The following is a 17,631-nucleotide window of genomic DNA, read 5'->3' on the forward strand; positions in this document are numbered from 1 at the left end:
AGAAGCAACCTTTTGTGCTTGCTGTGTGATTACAATATTAATAATTTAAGTACAAAATAAACATAATGTTTAAATATTTTTTTATTATTATAAATAAACCATATAATGCATGAACATAATATTATACTCCCAGCAGTTATAAATCTAACTTATTTAAGACGGATCATCAAAACATATTACATCATTTACAATCTTCTTCTTTATTCAATAAAAATATTTATTTCCGTTTATATTTTTTAACTGAGCTAAGTATTTTTCTTTGGGTATAAAGTATTCTTGTTTTCAAACAGTTTAAGAGCGAATTCCACGATTATTTCTGAATGCCTATTTTGCTATCGATTAAGAGGTTCATCCTTTACATTCTGTTTTGTTATTATTATTTAAATGCCACAGCATAAGAATAATGATCGAATGTGATCTTAAAAAAGTTTTTTTTTATAAAAATGACGATTAAATGTTTACCGTAGTATAAACTATTATTTGTAGACTAATAGGGAAATCTGAGTGAGACGTGTTCTAGAGTTGAATATGTTTTTTCATTATAGGCACTACAGTTGTGTAAAATATTTAGCTAAACACGTTGTATGAAATAGCGTTTAACAGTCTGGCGTCTACGCCGTGCCGCTACGGTACCAGCGTAGTATAGGCTACACGCGTAGCAAATACATCACAGGGGCGGGGATTGTAATTTGAACTTAATCAAGGTTCATGTTTTACTTATTTTATTTTATTAGGTAATTTAACAAAGATACATACTAGAAAACATACAATTTGAAAGCATTCGTCGATACAATTTTACATGCATGTATATTTTCAATTATAGAATTACACAAAACAGATTTATATATTAAGATGTATCACATATTTTTAAATTGTAATTATTAAATAAGATTTATTCTTTAGAAATTATTCGCAAAAGCTGAGAGAGTATCATGAAAAATGAAAATTTTATTGTTTCGGCAGTATATATTATATTCCCGACACATGCGGGCCATAGGTGTGTGGTATGTAGCATTATTTGAAAACAAAAACAGTTTAAATATTTCCCGATGTCTGAGTGTTCTCAATCCCACATTCATTTGTTTTTTATTTAGGAGAAATTTTATATCGAAACCAACGCAGCGTTTTATCATAGAATTAAAATGAAAAAGAATTAGAAGCTCGTAATTTGAATTTGAATGTGGGTAAGAAATTCGAAACTTATACAAAAGGTACGTTAAGAACTTTTTTGAACAGATTCTATTGCATTTATATGATTTTGATATTGCGGACTCCATACGCACGAGGCATACTCAAGATTACTGCGAATCAAACTCATATATAGACATATAACAGTTTCCGGTTTTTCAAAGGGTTTGGTTACTCTCTTAAACTGTTAACTATTGTTCATAAAAACGAGACAAAACAATTTAAGTTGGCAAGAGCCATGGGGCACTTGATTAGATGGCCAATTGTGAAACTGGGGTCGCGAGTTTGATTCCCGCCAACTAGTGGCAAGTGTAAGAAAAAAAAACAAGAAAGATTTTTTCTCAATGGATCTCGGTTTTGCTTCCATATTCTCTTATGATAAGCCTACTACATAAAGACTTTGCGGATTATTCCTTTAAAAAAAGCTTTTGTCTCTGGCCTGGCTAACATATTGTTTTTGTGTCATAAATATCACACTTTCACAATTTTTTTGTACTATTTTATTATCATAATGACTTCACAGTTAAGCATTTGACACGGCAGTGAGTTCTACAATTGCAGCGTATCTGGATCTTTATTGTAACATGGAAGATAAAGTGATCAGTTTTACGCTACAGGTGCCAGTCCGGTAATAATGATATATTGCAGCATAGAATTACCTTTAAAACAAATAGTTCATGTTTACCCTGCCAGAATCGACCTCAAGGATTATTACACTGCAGGGCGAATTTATCTGTAGCAACTCGCTTACATTTTTTAATGTTTGAGATTTTTTGACTGAGACTAGCCATCAAATCAAAAACAATCCCTCAGGTTTCGGTTCTGTGTAGGCTGTCTCTTAGTGTAGTGTATTGTGGTTTGCATGTTCACCTACTATATTTGAAGTTCTAGATTTGATCGGAAAATGGACAGGAAATATGGATTCCACGCCGCAATATTTCATTGTTTCTTGACTAGCACCGGAAACAAAAGACTTATTTCCTAACCTTTCAAATAACAAAAATGATCCAGTTACGCTAAAATTGGTGTGGCAATGCAGTACAGGTACAGAAATCAACTTAAACAATATAGCGCCTAACTAAATTGTAATTTTTGGGCGCGTTTTCAATTCATATTAACATGGGAAATTATCATACAAATAGTAGAACAGTGCTACTAATGGGCTCGAAATGAATGCACAAAACTAAAACCATGATAGTCAGTGTCAATCTTACCATTGACGGTAGTGCAATAGAACAGATCTCCCGTTTTAAATATTTGATGATGAGTGGAACTCAAACTCTGAAATGAAATCCAGTTATGATATGGCGACAACCTTCAACAAAATGCAAAAACTCCTAAGCAACCGAGACATAAGGTTGAGTATAAGACGAAGAGCTATAAAGGCATATATATTATCTATGCTGTTAATTATAATAATAATGTTTGGATAATTTATATAGCACCATTTTTGTGAAAATCACCTCAAAGGCGCTGTTGTTTGTAATGGAAAAGCGGACTCGTGAAATCTCTGAGAAAAAAAAGAGGTATTACAAATTCAATTGTACAGGAGAATGCTGCGTATCTCATGAGCTGATTAAGTGTCCAACGAAAAGGTGTTCAATATATACGTCTCTCCTTTATCGAACATAGATAGTTTAATATTTTGGAAGAGCGTATTAAGCTCTCAGGGACAAAAACAATTTTTAAGAGAGGATTTATGGACTGGATTTTCCTTAGTGGGAGGGATTTAAGTGGGAAACTGCGTGATGATTTTCTTGCGTTTGCTTTCTCTTTTTTTAATTTGGAAGTTCAACAAGGATATAAAATATAGACATACAATTTGTAAGTAAGGATTGGTAATATTCTTTATACATATCTTCAATTGTACAACTCTACCATCTTTCATAAATTATAAAAAATTAGTGTGTAGCTTAATTAAATTCATTTAAGTAATAAAAAAGATTAAATGAAGATAAAAATAAAGATTCAGTTGAAAAATAATTTTAGTAATTGTTGTTTAATAAAAGAAAAGAAAAAATAAGAACATTTAAGAAGTAATAAAACAAACTAAAATTAATTTACATTCACAAAAAAAAAGATTAGATATTTGATTAAAAAAACACAGTAATATTTTTAAAAAATCATTTGCTCTATCACGATAAATGCCTATTTAACCTTTTTTATTAGAGTCTTAACATTTTTGCAACAGGGTTAAAATGTGCATTTTTTTGCAAAAATTGGAAGGTAAAAGGTATTAAGTGATTTCAGACGCCTACGGAGAACGTTTAATATTGACGTAGGATGTATTTATTTTTTGAAATTATTATCATGTTTCTGATCCTATTTGATATTTTTGGTGATATACTCACATGCCTGTGTTAACAAATAACTCGTTTTAACTCAACACAAGACTTTTGGTCCCATAGAATCGGAACTTATGCCTCAAAAAATGTGTAATAAACTGTTTATAAGTAAATAAATCAAATTCAGCCAAACGATTAACCACTGTCAAAAGACGAAAGGCCGCTTACTTTAGATAAAAATATGCTCTGCTTCAGCTCCTAGCGGAAAGGGAGATAGAAGGTAGTGGCACGAGAAAAAGAAGAAGACTAATGTCAAAAAGAATAAGAAATAAACGCATTTTTTTTACAATTTTTAGTCTTGTATTCTGATGATGATGTTTTGTAAACATTTGTTTCTTTGATAGAGCCCTTCATTTCAACATCATTGGTTCAAGAAATTGCTCCGTTCGGGTTCCATAGAAGCTCACTTTAGACTCCACCTGTTTCATAGATTATATTATTATAATTTAATAATTATTTAAATATTTATACGTCGAAAAGTTTCACGAGACGCCTATGTTAGTGCGTCTCGACGCATGTTCCCGCGCGTTATTGATCTTTCAGGGGTCTGGTTTCAGCGTGTTGTACGTTTGCACAGCCTGAAAATACCCCCAACATTTTACCAGTACGTATTTTATACATAAATACCTTCAATCTACACTGGCTCTTAGTACCTGCGGGCCGGCACCTAAACCTTCATTTTTATGACACTATGTCTTATGTTCTAACAAAATGAATTAATTAGTCACTTATTTTATAATATATTTTACTGCAGTTTTTACTTTATATTTTTTTGGAAAATTAAAAATTTACTAGCAAAACGTCGTATTGTAAACACAGCGTCACCATTAAAACCTCGTGCGCATTCAGAGGTCCATAGGGCACTGCAGTGTTAAATTAAGGACGGTATATTTTGATAATCAGTTACACCATATTACGCTCGGACGTTACATAGATATACACAAAACAAATATAAGCGGGCAAGTAATTATTTATATTGACAGTTAAAAGGCTATATATATGACTAATGCGTCATTAGGAGGAAACGTTGTCTGGCTTTTCTTCATACAAACGTATTTTCTTCTTGGATTATGGCACAATAAAAGTAATTTTTTTACACACTATAGATATTTACCAATATTTTTTTGATAAATTGTTTACTATGGGTACTAGGGCCATCCAAAAACTCATAATTGCGCGTAGTATTTTTAGCCGTCTTTAGACACACGGTATGCAAATTTGATTCTCTGTGAAGTTACCAACACAAAGAATTAAATTCCCATACATTTTCCTAAAAAAAAAATAGAAACTATGTTCAATTTCGAGATGTGAAAAACGGGACAATGAAACGGCGATTTTGTCGATGTTAGTTAGATATAATCAGTCCAACGCGCAGTTGTTTTTTTGCACAAAACTAGGGAGGTTCTTGTAAGAGAATAACATACTCGTAACAATTATGTTCATAAAACTATTCATCGAAATTCTCCACTACCACATATCCTCTCAATAGTCAAAATGAAGCTATATAATACATACAACTCTTTTTTCAGAATTTCGAGCTGCGTTATTTGTTGCGTACCGTGAAAATATGTGTCGAAAGTGATGTTAATTTTCATAATTTACCTTTCCGTACCAAATAGTGCATAGCGTACTGCATTGGAATATGAAATGCAGCTTGCCTTGATCATCTGTTGCGTGAAAAGTATGTAAAATGAACAGCCTAATAATTCAATATAACCGAGTATAACCAATCACCTGAAAAATCACAAAATTGTTGACATGAAATATTTATTAAAAATGGTGTATTTACATTAGTATATTTCATAGTTCCTGTACTGGCACCTGAAGCGTGAGACTGATCATCTTGACTCCATGTGACAGAAACTATCAAAATACGCTGCGATTGGTTTACTAATGTAGAAACCTAATTACCATTATACGCAGAAAGAGAATATATGAAGAAGATGAAGTTCAAGTTTAAGAAAATTTAACGTTTTTTACTAGAATTGTTATTTTAATAACTAGTCATGCATAAAATAAATAGCTCCAAGGGTCGTGATATAAGTTATGTCGAAATTTCCATAAAAGTCCTCGTTTTATTTGGGCGTCAACCGGAAACACGTCCTGCCCCTGTCAGCGGCCACGCGCCCTACAGGGCGGGAGAATACACTTCCGCCCGCCATTGATAAAGCATGTCGCCATTTTTATTTTCAGCCCATTTTTCATGCCCCCGTGCGTCGCTTTCAGTAAGCAATGAAATATTTGGGTATAACCCAGGGATTTTTTAATTATCGGATTAAAATGTAATAATTTATATTGAATTGACACCAGCACAATAAAGAGCATGCCTAGTGAGGGTCTTAATATCTATTAAATAATGAAAAAAGCCAATTTGAAAATATGTATTTAAAAATTATAAAAATCGGCCATGTTATTTTAGATTTTGATGAAGTTGAACTAAGATTTAGGTACTGTATAAAAAAAAGAGAAAAAAGTTTTAAACTCTAATATAAGGACAAAATAGGCAGGGATGTATAATTTTACGGATGTATAACCATATTAACATAAAAATTCGTCATTCAAATTCGATTTAAATGTTGATAAACACAAATAGAAAATTTAAAAATAACAATAACATTTCTAAATGGTTTTATTGAATCTTAGAGTAAAAAAATTTAAAGGTCATGTCGCGTTCGGACAAGATAAAAACGCGTGTGCTCAAACTCACGCATAGTCCACGCACTGGGCGCTATATGCTTTTCCGAACGCATTGCGACTCAAAATCAAAATCAAAAAATCTTTTTATTCCGGCTGTCACAATTCCCGCGCGCGGGAAGCCGTCATTTGTCACGACGCACAGTGTTTTGACCCATACAAGCTAGAAGATAAAAAGTCACTTTTGAATTCTTAAACGATGACGTCATGGGGGCATTACCAGATAGTTAGTGTGACGATTGTAAGCCTAATTGGGGTGATTAATGCTTAGGGTGATTCATACCAGAATATGAAAGTCGGATAATTGGTTTTTGAAAGCCTAATTACATTTATTTGCATTTTGGCGTCCGACGTGTAAAGGTTGTTTATCAAGTTTAAAGTGTTTTATTTCGATTTAAAAAAAAATGGAAGCTATTTTGGAAGGTATGTTGTATGTTTTTTTTTCTAATATTTTAATGTATTTCATTTAGGTATTTAAAAAAATAATAATTTAACTTATGTATTTTTTAGTAGTTAAAAAAATATCAATTTCTAACTTCTCGAGAATTTATCTCGGAGAGTATATCAAAGTAGCAAAATATTTTTTTTATTTTTCAATAGACCAATTTATTGTTAATTCATTACAGTTTCGATATTTTACCGCACGAAGTTGCATCTATCTTATTTTGTTATTTTACATGTACCAGATACGAGATTTCCAGGCAAGAATTGTACGTGATGTGGAAGAGTTTGACAAAGAAAGAAAGGCTTCAAGGAATGTTAAATAATATTGTTAGTAAATTTGAAGTCAGTGAACTTGGTGCAAGTGGTGAAAAACTGTTAAAAAATCAAATTAAGCTTATTTGTTTAAATATAAACAGAAAATGGACCGAATCTGGCTGTAAACTAGATAGATTTGTTAAAAAAAAAATTTGAGTGGCTTAACGGTAGTGAAAATATTTTGATATGTGAAAACTTTCGACAAAGTCCTTCAGTAGACATGAATGAACCATCTACGTCTACTGGAAGGCCCGCAAAGGATTTTGGGGCATGCAGTGATCAGTGCAAAAGGACAAAAGTGCGTGATTTAGTGAGTACGAAGACATCTGAAGAACTTTCGTTTGCCACGCAGGTATCTATTCGAGCATCAGGAAAACGCACAGTTGCCGATCTCCTAAAGGAAATTTTGGAAGCTACTCCCAATGAAGTAGCAAAAATACGTAGGGAACGTCAACAAGTAAACAAACAACGGGCATTGACAATTGAGGAAGCGCTAAGTTTATACGTTGACTGTAAATTATCTTCGCATTCCTACAAAGTTATGCGTAAAAATGCCATAAAAGCCGGCCACAACATATATCCGGCATTTTATAGTTTAAGAAAAGCAAAAGAAACATGTTGCCCGAGCGAGGAATTTGTTTAAATAACGGAAACTAGTGCAGAAATCCAGCTACAAGCAATTTTAAATCATACGGTGGAACGATTGCTAAATGTACAATCAGAAGTCTTAAAAGAAAGAGTTCCTTCAGGTTCTGTACTGACTCTTATATGCAAGTGGGGTGGAGATGGAAGCTCGGGACAGTAATTATAAACAGAAATTTCACACAGAGCATGCAACAGATGAATTCTTATTTATTATGTCATTCGTTCCAATACAACTTAGGCTTAATGATGACCCTAATATAGTAATTTGGCAAAATTTAAGCCCTTCCTCAACCTCTTATTGTCGTCCTATTAAATTTATTTTCGCCAAAGAAACTGATATTCTTACTAAGTCTGAAATCGAAAAACTTCAAGATGCAATTGAAAAACTTGAAAATGTTAATGTTAATATTGGAGGTGTAGTGTTGTCCATAAAATTCAAAATGCTTTTAACAATGGTAGATGGCAAAATTTGCAACGTTTTGGCTGAAAATAAGTCAACCATGTCCTGTTATATTTGTGGCGCCAAACCCAGTGAAATGAACTCTATTAGTATTAATAGAATTTCTCGACAAGAATTTTATTCCTTTGGCTTATCTACATTACATGCTTGGATAAAAAATTTTGAATGCTTTTTGCATATTGCTTATCGAATTCAACTCAAATGCTGGCAAGTCAAAGGAGAAGAAAATAAAATCATTTTAAACAACAGAAAAAAAAAATTACAGGAACTTTTTAAAGCTGAAATGGGATTAATTGTAGATAAGCCAAAGCCTGGGTTTGGCAACTCAAATGACGGTAATACGGCAAGGCGGTTTTTCCAACAGCACGAAAAGAGCGCAGAAATAACGGGTATAGATGCAGGGTTGATTAATAGATTTCACGTAATTTTATGTACATTAGCTTCAGGACATAATATAAATTTAGAAAAATTTGAACATTTTGTGCGTGTGACCAAAGAGCAATATCTTAACCTTTATGGGTGGTACACAATGCCACCAACTGTTCATAAAATATTACATCATTCAGTTGATGTTATTCGATCTTGTATTGTACCGATAGGTCAGCTCTCTGAAGAAGCTCAAGAGGCGCGTAATAAAGATTGTCGACGATTCAGGCAACTACATACCCGAAAATGCGATCGATCATCCACAAACAGAGATTTATTGACCATGTTATTAATAACATCGGATCCTTTAATAAATCGTTTTAGAGAGGTTCCGAAAAAAAAAATTGGCTCACTTCCTTCTGAAGTGCTAAATTTAATTGTTTCTTTCTCTTCAGAGATAAGGACACAAAACTTGCATCCTAATTATTCCGAAGACTCATCTGAATATGACTCAGATACGATCTCAGTTTTTCTTTAGACTCTTTTGGGTTTATTTTATTTATTTATTTACTATTATGTTAATACTTACTCCGATTATTTATTTTTATGTAACTTCTTCTTTGAGGTACTAGTTTTTGACATAAAAAATTACTCATTTAATGTGCATATATTATTGAATTGTAGAAGTTTTAGTAAAAGTAATAATTATTTTATCGATTTTTGTGTACTGCTTTATTGTCTTGGAAATTTGTTGATTTAATGCTATTTGTACTTTTTGACCAAACGTAAATTGTTCGTTGTTAATCTGTGTATTTTATAATGTTTTTTTGAAATTCACTAATACCAATTTTATTTAGGCGATAATATTATTTTGTCAAATTTTATGCATTTTATTTTCTTGTAAAACAGTTAATTACATGCTGTTTGTACTTTTAACTTAACCTTAATTATTCATATTAATTTATATTTTATAATGTTTTGACTCTAAAATTTACTAATATCCATTTAAAGGAAATAATATTCTTTTGTCAATTTTTGCATATTTTATTTTCTTTGAACTCTGTTCATTGTATACTATTTGTACTTTCTTGTTAATGCCTAAGTTATTCCTATTAATGTGTTTTTTATTAGCATGCCATTTACTTTTTCATTGAATTATATAAATATTAAAATTAAGTTATAATTACTTTGCTGAATTTTGTACTTTCTTTTCTCTCGTATGTTGATTTTATTTTGTATTCTGATTGCACTTTCCCCTTATGACGCTCTTTTTATATTTCTCAAAATACATCTATTTGAAAATCACTTAAAAAAATGTTTTATTTAAAGACCTTCAAGTTTTATCATCATCATACCATATCCGCTCCCTATGTGGAGCATATGGATTCCATAATCTGCCTCCGGCCAATCGATCAACCTCCCGTACATCCTCCCAAGTCAAGTCCACATACCGCAACTCTGACGCAAACTGTCGACAAATTGTTAACAGTGGACGACCAGGACGCCGAGAACCTGATGCCTTGTAACATAGACAAGCATGGTTAAAGCTCTCGGAAGGCATACGTAGTATATGGCCTTGCCAGCCAAAACGCCTTCGCTGGATGACAGTAGATACCAAGGGTTGCTGTGTCCGTTGCCTCACTTCTGTGTTCCTTACAATGTCAAACTTTTAAATTTATTTAAACCCTTTGAGTTTTCGTGTTTAACATAATAAAATCAGCTGTAAAATGGTTATTCTGACAAAACAAGTGAAGGCAGATTAGTTCTCTCGGGTGAAATCTTTATTTTATGCCTAAGTATCTAATATAATTTTCAATGATTTATTTTATAGGTTGACCGATTTATCAGTCAATAGAATTAAAGTAATAATTTCAATTATTTATGATCATTAAATACATTATTGGATGCAGATATCAATTTTCAGAAAATTTATTTCGTTTATAATAACAAAATGTGACATATTTTTTATAAAACGAATTATTATTACATATTTAGTAAAAAAAAACTCTTTTTAGGATTAAGTGAATCGCATACGTGAGTTAAAAGTACATTCAGAATTTTTAGTTTCTAGCTTGTATGAAACGAAACACTGTGCGACGCGGCGCGACGCCAGCGCCGTGTGCAGTCGTGCGACGACGGCTGGGAACTCTCCGCATATTTTACGAGATTTACGTCAAGTTCTTTGACGAAATTTGGGGATTTGAGGACGAACGTGCGGAAAAGCAACACCAAACTAGAACGTTCTATTCAAATGGGGCATCCTTGATTTCTCGCGTTGTTTATTGTTCTACTGCGCGGTAAAATTTCACCAAAATTCAGAAGAAGGTGATGTTGAATTATTAATTCAACATCAGCTACATCCGCAAAGCAATATGTATTTTATCAGTACGCAACCCGCGAACTAAATTCTGAGAACGCGCATTTGCGGTCGCAGGCCTTATGACATGCTCTAACAGCAAACCTTCAGTCAAAGTATAACAAAAAATTCATCACAACATGTCTAAAAGATGGAAGATAAAAATAAGTTTATTTTTTTTAAGTATAGAAAAATTTCAAACATTGTACACCTGTACAGCCCTCCTTAGAACAGGTTTTCCTTGTGAGCGGGGTTGGTATTTTTTTTTATATGGAATGGTTTCGTTTTTTAATTCATTAATTTTATTTTATTATGGTTCACAAACAATAAAGCCGGGTTCGATTACTAACATGATTTATATGAAATATTTATTTTAAAGGGTGTTTTCACAATATTATATTCCATAGTCCCTAGACTGTTACCTGAAGCGTAAGACTGATCATATTCCCTTCATGTAACAAAAATGATCAAAATACGCTGTGATTGGTATACAAATGCAGTACCCTATGCACCATTGGGTGCGGAAAGATAATTATGATGATGATGAGCAATAAATGAAATTTATTTTTATTTCAAAAAACATCAAACTCACCTGTCTTTCATATTATTTAAATGCACATCTTGCTTTGGAACGCATGGGTGCCAACAGTTAGAATTTCGGCCCTCAATTTTTCTGTAATTTTTTTTATAAATATTTTTTCAATCACCTAGCCTTCGTGGAAATAATCATCTAATTAGGCTACAGTTAGTATGTACAACTATAAAGTGTTCTATGCACCATTAAGATAAAATTATACTTTATAAATCTTGGTAAGGTTAGGTTAGGTTTGGGACTGTATCACAAAACCCTGCAGATACGAAAATGTTCATTCAAATCTTACCCTCACCTGTAGGTACTTTAATGTTGAGTAAATTATTTATTTTTTTATATATGTATTTTATATTATTTTATTTAATTTTATTTTATTTGGGAAATCAACAGTTCTACTTACATATTTTTAGTAAACAAACAGATATAGTATATAAACTCAGAACTAATAACAGATTTCCACATAGTACACAAAGTTAGTAAAGAAAATATATTACATATCAAATAAATACATACAATTTATATTTATAAAAATGTTATTTTCATGTACTCAATAATCAAAGATTTTAAAAATACTTATTTTAAGAACATTAAGTTACTGTAAATTGGGCGGGATTAGGACAAGAATGCTTGAAGAGAGGATAAGGAGGGGAGGGGAGATGTACATATTTATTATTATAATGTCTACTAAGTTACATAATACATTTTTAGTGTAAATTTTAAATCTGACAGAGTGATGTTTGTGTAATCTATATTTTTAGAATTTGTATTGTACATTGAAAAAGTCCTACGAAAAAAAGCATTTTTAACATACGATATTTTACTTATTGGTACATGAAACAGGTGGTACCGTCTACAAATCCTGGCTGGCACATGTATTGTTATTAAACCAAGCAGCTCTGTACAGTCAACCATTCCTGTCATAATTTTGTAAAGCAGCATGTATGTGTAGTTATGTACATCTTTGGCACATTGCGGGAATGAAAGAGGTAAGGAAGCATAAATTATGTTAATATTCCTTTAAGTATTTAAATTACAATTGGCAGAAAAATAAGGTAAGGTTTTGCGTTTACTTAACCTGTTTTGTGTGAAAACCATTTTTTATTGCCTCTATTTACCGTTAATCTTATGCTTTCCTCTGAAACTAAAATAACTTATTTTATTTTAATCTAATCCGTTTGTCTACTAGCTACGGAATTACAACCCTGTTAAATTTCGACTAAATTGTTATTAGTTAATTACGTATAAACAAACAATGACATAAACAAAGACCTAACTAATGTTGACTAAATGGACAAACACAAACTTACTTACACATAATGAAAAAAAATGCAATATTATCCATTTTGAATCTAAAAAAAAAAGTCATAAAATAGATGCTCACATAAATGATGAACGTTTTTCCCAACGCTGGCTGATGCAGAAAACTTCCGTTATCATCACCAAAGTACTTTCAAAACGACCCAAATTTTTACCGGACTCTGAGCTTCGAGAAGTTATCTATATAGGTTTAAATTAAGGAATGATGACTATTGTCCATGCGATGATATTTCTTCACAAAGTATCGAACATCTGTTATTTCAGTGCCCATTTTTCAGTTTGCAACGCCATCATCTTGAAGCAGAATGCAGGAAAGATGGAATATCCTTAACAGATATCCACACTGTAGTTAAAAGTAGTTATCACGCGCCATTGTTCTTAAACATTGCAACAATGGTGATTGGACTTATAAAGGTAATAAACCAAAATCAGTGATCGAATATCCCATTTCCAAGACAAACAAAAATGATTTTTTCCGAGTACCTTAGCCTTGTACATGACACGTAAGGCTACTAAATACAGGGGTCCAAATATATATAAAAAAAATAAAAAATGATGAACGACTTACTAAAATTGAACATGTTAAATACTTAGGGCTAACAATAGACAGACTATTGACATGGACATTTCATGTCAACAATTAATTAGCAAAGTGGCGACATTATCGAGTCTTTTTTTTCAAATAAAAAACTTTGTTTCAAAAACAGAAAAAAAAATAATGTGTGAAGCCCATATAAAAACTTAAATATGTTATATGCAACTACTACGGATCAAAATGACATAAACAGACTAAAAAGACAGCAAAATAAAATATTAAAGTTAGTATATGACCTTCCCTGTCTAACAGCAACTAAATAACTTTTTAAACCAGCGAAGCAATTAAATGTAACTGAACTCTCCTTAAAATTTATTCATAAATTAGCCACTTATGTAATTGTATACGAAGAGCTAAAATTTGAAAAAAACTGTAGTAAACATGGACACAATACGAGAATATCAGAAAAATATCATATACAACATACTAAAACGAGACAAGGACAGTCGAGACTAGTAAACCAGGGACTGAAATTATTCAATAAACTACCAGACAAAACTAAACAAAACACTTATTGTTACGGTTTGTCTCCTGGTTTGTCTTAAGGTCCTAAGGTCAAATAGAATTTGGCTTTTAAAAAGTTTTGTCATCATTTCAGTGAATTAATCATGTCCAATCAATTTGATCCCAGTCAGAGAACAATTCGCTTTCCTCTTTTCCTCAATCCAATGAAATACACATGATGCAATTTTAGATGACCATTTTTCAGCACAAAGATGCCAGGACTACCAGATTATAGAGAGCTCCTTCTGGCAGTTTTTCTCGTTCGGCAACGAGCGATTTTTACTCGCATGTGGGCACCGTCAAGGAGACTCGAGTCCTCAGATGCGGTGTGCGGCGTACGGTGGGCGATCTGTCGTTACCGTTTGTCTAATTCGAATGCTCTTCCTCAGGTGTGGTTCAGCAACAGGCGCGCGAAGTGGCGGCGCGAGGAGAAGCTGCGCACGCAGCGGAGGGCGGAGCCCGGCGGCGCGGGCCCCCCGCCGGCGGGGCCCGCCCCCAGTCCCCCGGCCGCGGGCCCCCGCCTGAACCTGAACGCCGGCTTCAACTCCATGTACCCGTCCATCCCGCAGCCCATCGCCACCATGGCGGACACATACAGGTACTTGTAAGGATGACTTTTTGGCTTATGAAAGTAACGTGACTGATAATTTTAAAAATAAATTAGGCCCCTCACCAGGGTTTCTAACTCAAATGACCGAAAATCCGTGGGGTCAAATAAAAAATTACTAAAATTAAATGTGAGTTTATTTTTTTTTTTAAATAAAATCTAAACTAATTTGAAATATTGTTTTAATGTTTTTTTATTTGTGATTTTGGCTCGTAAGATAATAATTTTTTTGACTGCCTTAGAACAGGGTTACTTACCCCAGTTAGACGATCAAACCAAGTTTATATTACTGTTATAATTTTATGTAAGTTTAAAAGGATAAATAAATAAACGTATAGAAAAACAAGGTCACAACTAGTTACGTTTTCATCAAATTGAACTTTTTTATAATGTGTGCAAAATCCGAACGACGAACGAGTTTTTTGACAAAATCTGATATACTAAGTTAAAAACAAGCTGCGGCATTTTTTTTTATTCCTTACCTACAATCATCTTCAAAATTTAAACAAATATATATGGCTACCTTCTTTGAATTTTTCGTCACTACTGGATGAATTTTTTTGCAACAAACAGTTATCATCGTACAATAATTGATTCCGGGAGATTTTAGGTGCATCCCGAGAGCCGGGAGATAAAAAAAAAGTATCATAATTTCCGAGAAATCCCCGGAATCCCGGAAGGGTTGGCAACCCTACCTTCACCACCAGCCAATCGTCCCAATAAAGGGCCTTGTATGATAGGCATCTTGCGTGTAGTTGTGTTCACCTCTTATAGATCTTTCTTCCTCATTTCAGTGAATTTCGTATTTATTGTTAAGTATGGATAAATTCAAGCAAATATTATATGGTTATATCATTTATCCCATTATTTAGAAAATCAAAACATGTTCATAAAAACATTGCGTCAAAATGATCGAGACAAATTTAAAATCAATCTGAAAAGACTCACGTATTAAAAATCGTGTCTAGATATATGATATGGTTTTGTAATATAATGGTTTGGTAGAATATTTGTTCATATTTATCGGTTTCTATGACATACTCTTTTTCTTCAATTTCATTCCTTGGGATTGGTTGGCAGAAAAGCTCTGCATCTCTCTCTCCACTCCGTTCGGTCTTCAGCGATCCTCTTCAGCTTTATATAGGAAGTACAGTTCATACCGCATCATATTTGCTCCAGATACTTAAAGCTAGGGAGCCCTTTGCCAATCGATTTCTCAATTATTCCCTCCAATAACTGTGCAGAAAATCTTCATGTCGCTACATATGACCAATTCGTTCTGCACGCCTTTCCGATTTAATGTTCGACAGGTGACTGTTTTTTTCGATCCTGCCGAGAACCTCGTAGTTTTAGGTCTATATTATTGAATTCGAAAACCTTTTATTTCTTATTTCTGGCGAGTTTGGCTTGGTATATGCAACACATATAATGGCTTTTTATTATATAAAAAAAACACGAGTGATACTTTAATCCACAAATTTGGAATATCCAGGGACCAGTATCACTCGTGTTTTATTTATATAATAAATTACAATGAACTTCCATCAAGAATTTTCATTTACAAACTTAAATGTTTTACATATAATGGCGTTATAATATGGCGTACAGTGGTTTGTTTTATTTAAGTAGTGTAAATCCAAAGCCTAGAAGATCAAGCATTTGCAATCAGTGTCAGGTGGTTTATTTATTATTTACCCTTTTTCATTAGATTTTGAATATAATAAGGAAAATTTTCAACTTTAAAGGTGAAAGTATTTATGTCTAGATTTACAAGGCTCATGACCTGCATTTCACAGGACAGTTAATTTTTTTAATGTAATGAAATACTTAACTAATACACTACATACAAAGATACGTTCAATAAGAACAAATACACAGTACAATCACTTTGTTAACATCAAATGAAGATCCAGTTTTTTCATTAGATGAAGAATTAATCTTACAAATAGCGTTTCACAATAAAACAAAGAACTTTAATTTTATAAGTTACCTTAAAGAGATCGTAATGAAACAATACTCAGTTGAAGAGTTGCTCTAGCATATTGGCATTAGCTGTCAAGGTAAAAGATGTATTGTGTTTGTAAATCAATTAACCTTTCATTTTAAACAGGTAACAAAACATTGCATTTAGGTGATGACTCTAAGTTAACTCGAGCGATAAATCTTCAATTATTGTTCTCGAAGAGAGGATGGAAAACATTGTACTCTTTCTTGGAACAAACGCTGGGAATATCTGGCTAGTCTTCTCTGGATTAATTAAATAATTGACTAATGGCGCGGAAACTGGAAGGAAGTTGTTCTAGTTACCTGTGAGGAGGAGAAGGGCCGTTAAATAAGGAAAAAAGAAAAGAGCAAAACTTGCGGACATTATTCTTATTCGCTTTTACGGCAGTCGTCGCTTTTATCTCCAGGAGCAAGGAAAACTTTATTAAATTGCGTCCATTGATGGAAGTTTACCGGATTGTTTTTTTCATCCGTTGTTATTTATTATCCAAGTATTGTTGTTTAGCGAAATAAACGGGAGAAATAATCTGCGAGAATTCGCCAAAACTTACTTCATTTGTAAAAAATAGTCACGGGTATGTACGAGTTTGCCCTTTCAGTCGTTTATTTATTACAGCATCCGCAATGAATTGGACAAAGCGGCGACGCGCAACGCGACATAACGTAATAGATACCTACACTACATTATGCATTTGAAATTGAAATTTCTTTTAAGTAAAAAGTTTGACAGTTTATTTACACATTTAAAAAATAGATTTATTTAAATTATATAAATAGATCACATCGTTACTGAATATCAACTAGATAGAAACCAAAACCAAACGAATCGGGTTGTGGTCCCATGGCAAGCGTTGGAGACTCACGGATCAGAGGTTCGAGGTTCAAATTCCAATCTACCGCAACTTGATTTCTATTTCCTAATAGTGAGTTATTTACAACTCGTTGCAAATGGTCACCAAAATTGATGTGTTTTGGTAAATTTTAGTGAAAATATTCATTTTCTTCCTAAATTTATTTTTAAATTTCTACGTCAATCAATGTCTACAAACATTTGCAAATAAAATACAGTTAGAAATTAAAAAGATAGATATTTTAGGTGTGTACCTTGAGGTGAAATTTTACCCAAATCAAAATAGCTCTTTAACTTCAGACAAACATCAAAATATTTTTAAATTGGAGAAATATAGATGTTTTAACAT

The 17,631-nt window shown here is 32.7% G+C and overlaps 1 protein-coding gene across 1 annotated transcript in view; it reads left to right on the plus strand.

Annotated features, from left to right (window-relative positions):
• The window catches only part of toy (paired box 6 protein twin of eyeless), a 114,650-nt gene that overhangs the window by 89,621 nt on the left and 7,398 nt on the right, over positions 1-17,631 (plus strand). Inside the window, exon 6 of the mRNA XM_088234030.1 lies at positions 14,211-14,419. Coding sequence (XP_088090156.1) covers positions 14,211-14,419 — 209 coding nt within the window. The remainder of the gene's footprint in view (positions 1-14,210; positions 14,420-17,631) is intronic.

This window comes from Micrasema longulum, unplaced genomic scaffold, assembly GCF_059751315.1.
Source record: "Micrasema longulum isolate JH-2025_06_02 unplaced genomic scaffold, ASM5975131v1 h1tg001180l, whole genome shotgun sequence".
Lineage (NCBI taxonomy): Eukaryota > Metazoa > Arthropoda > Insecta > Trichoptera > Brachycentridae > Micrasema > Micrasema longulum.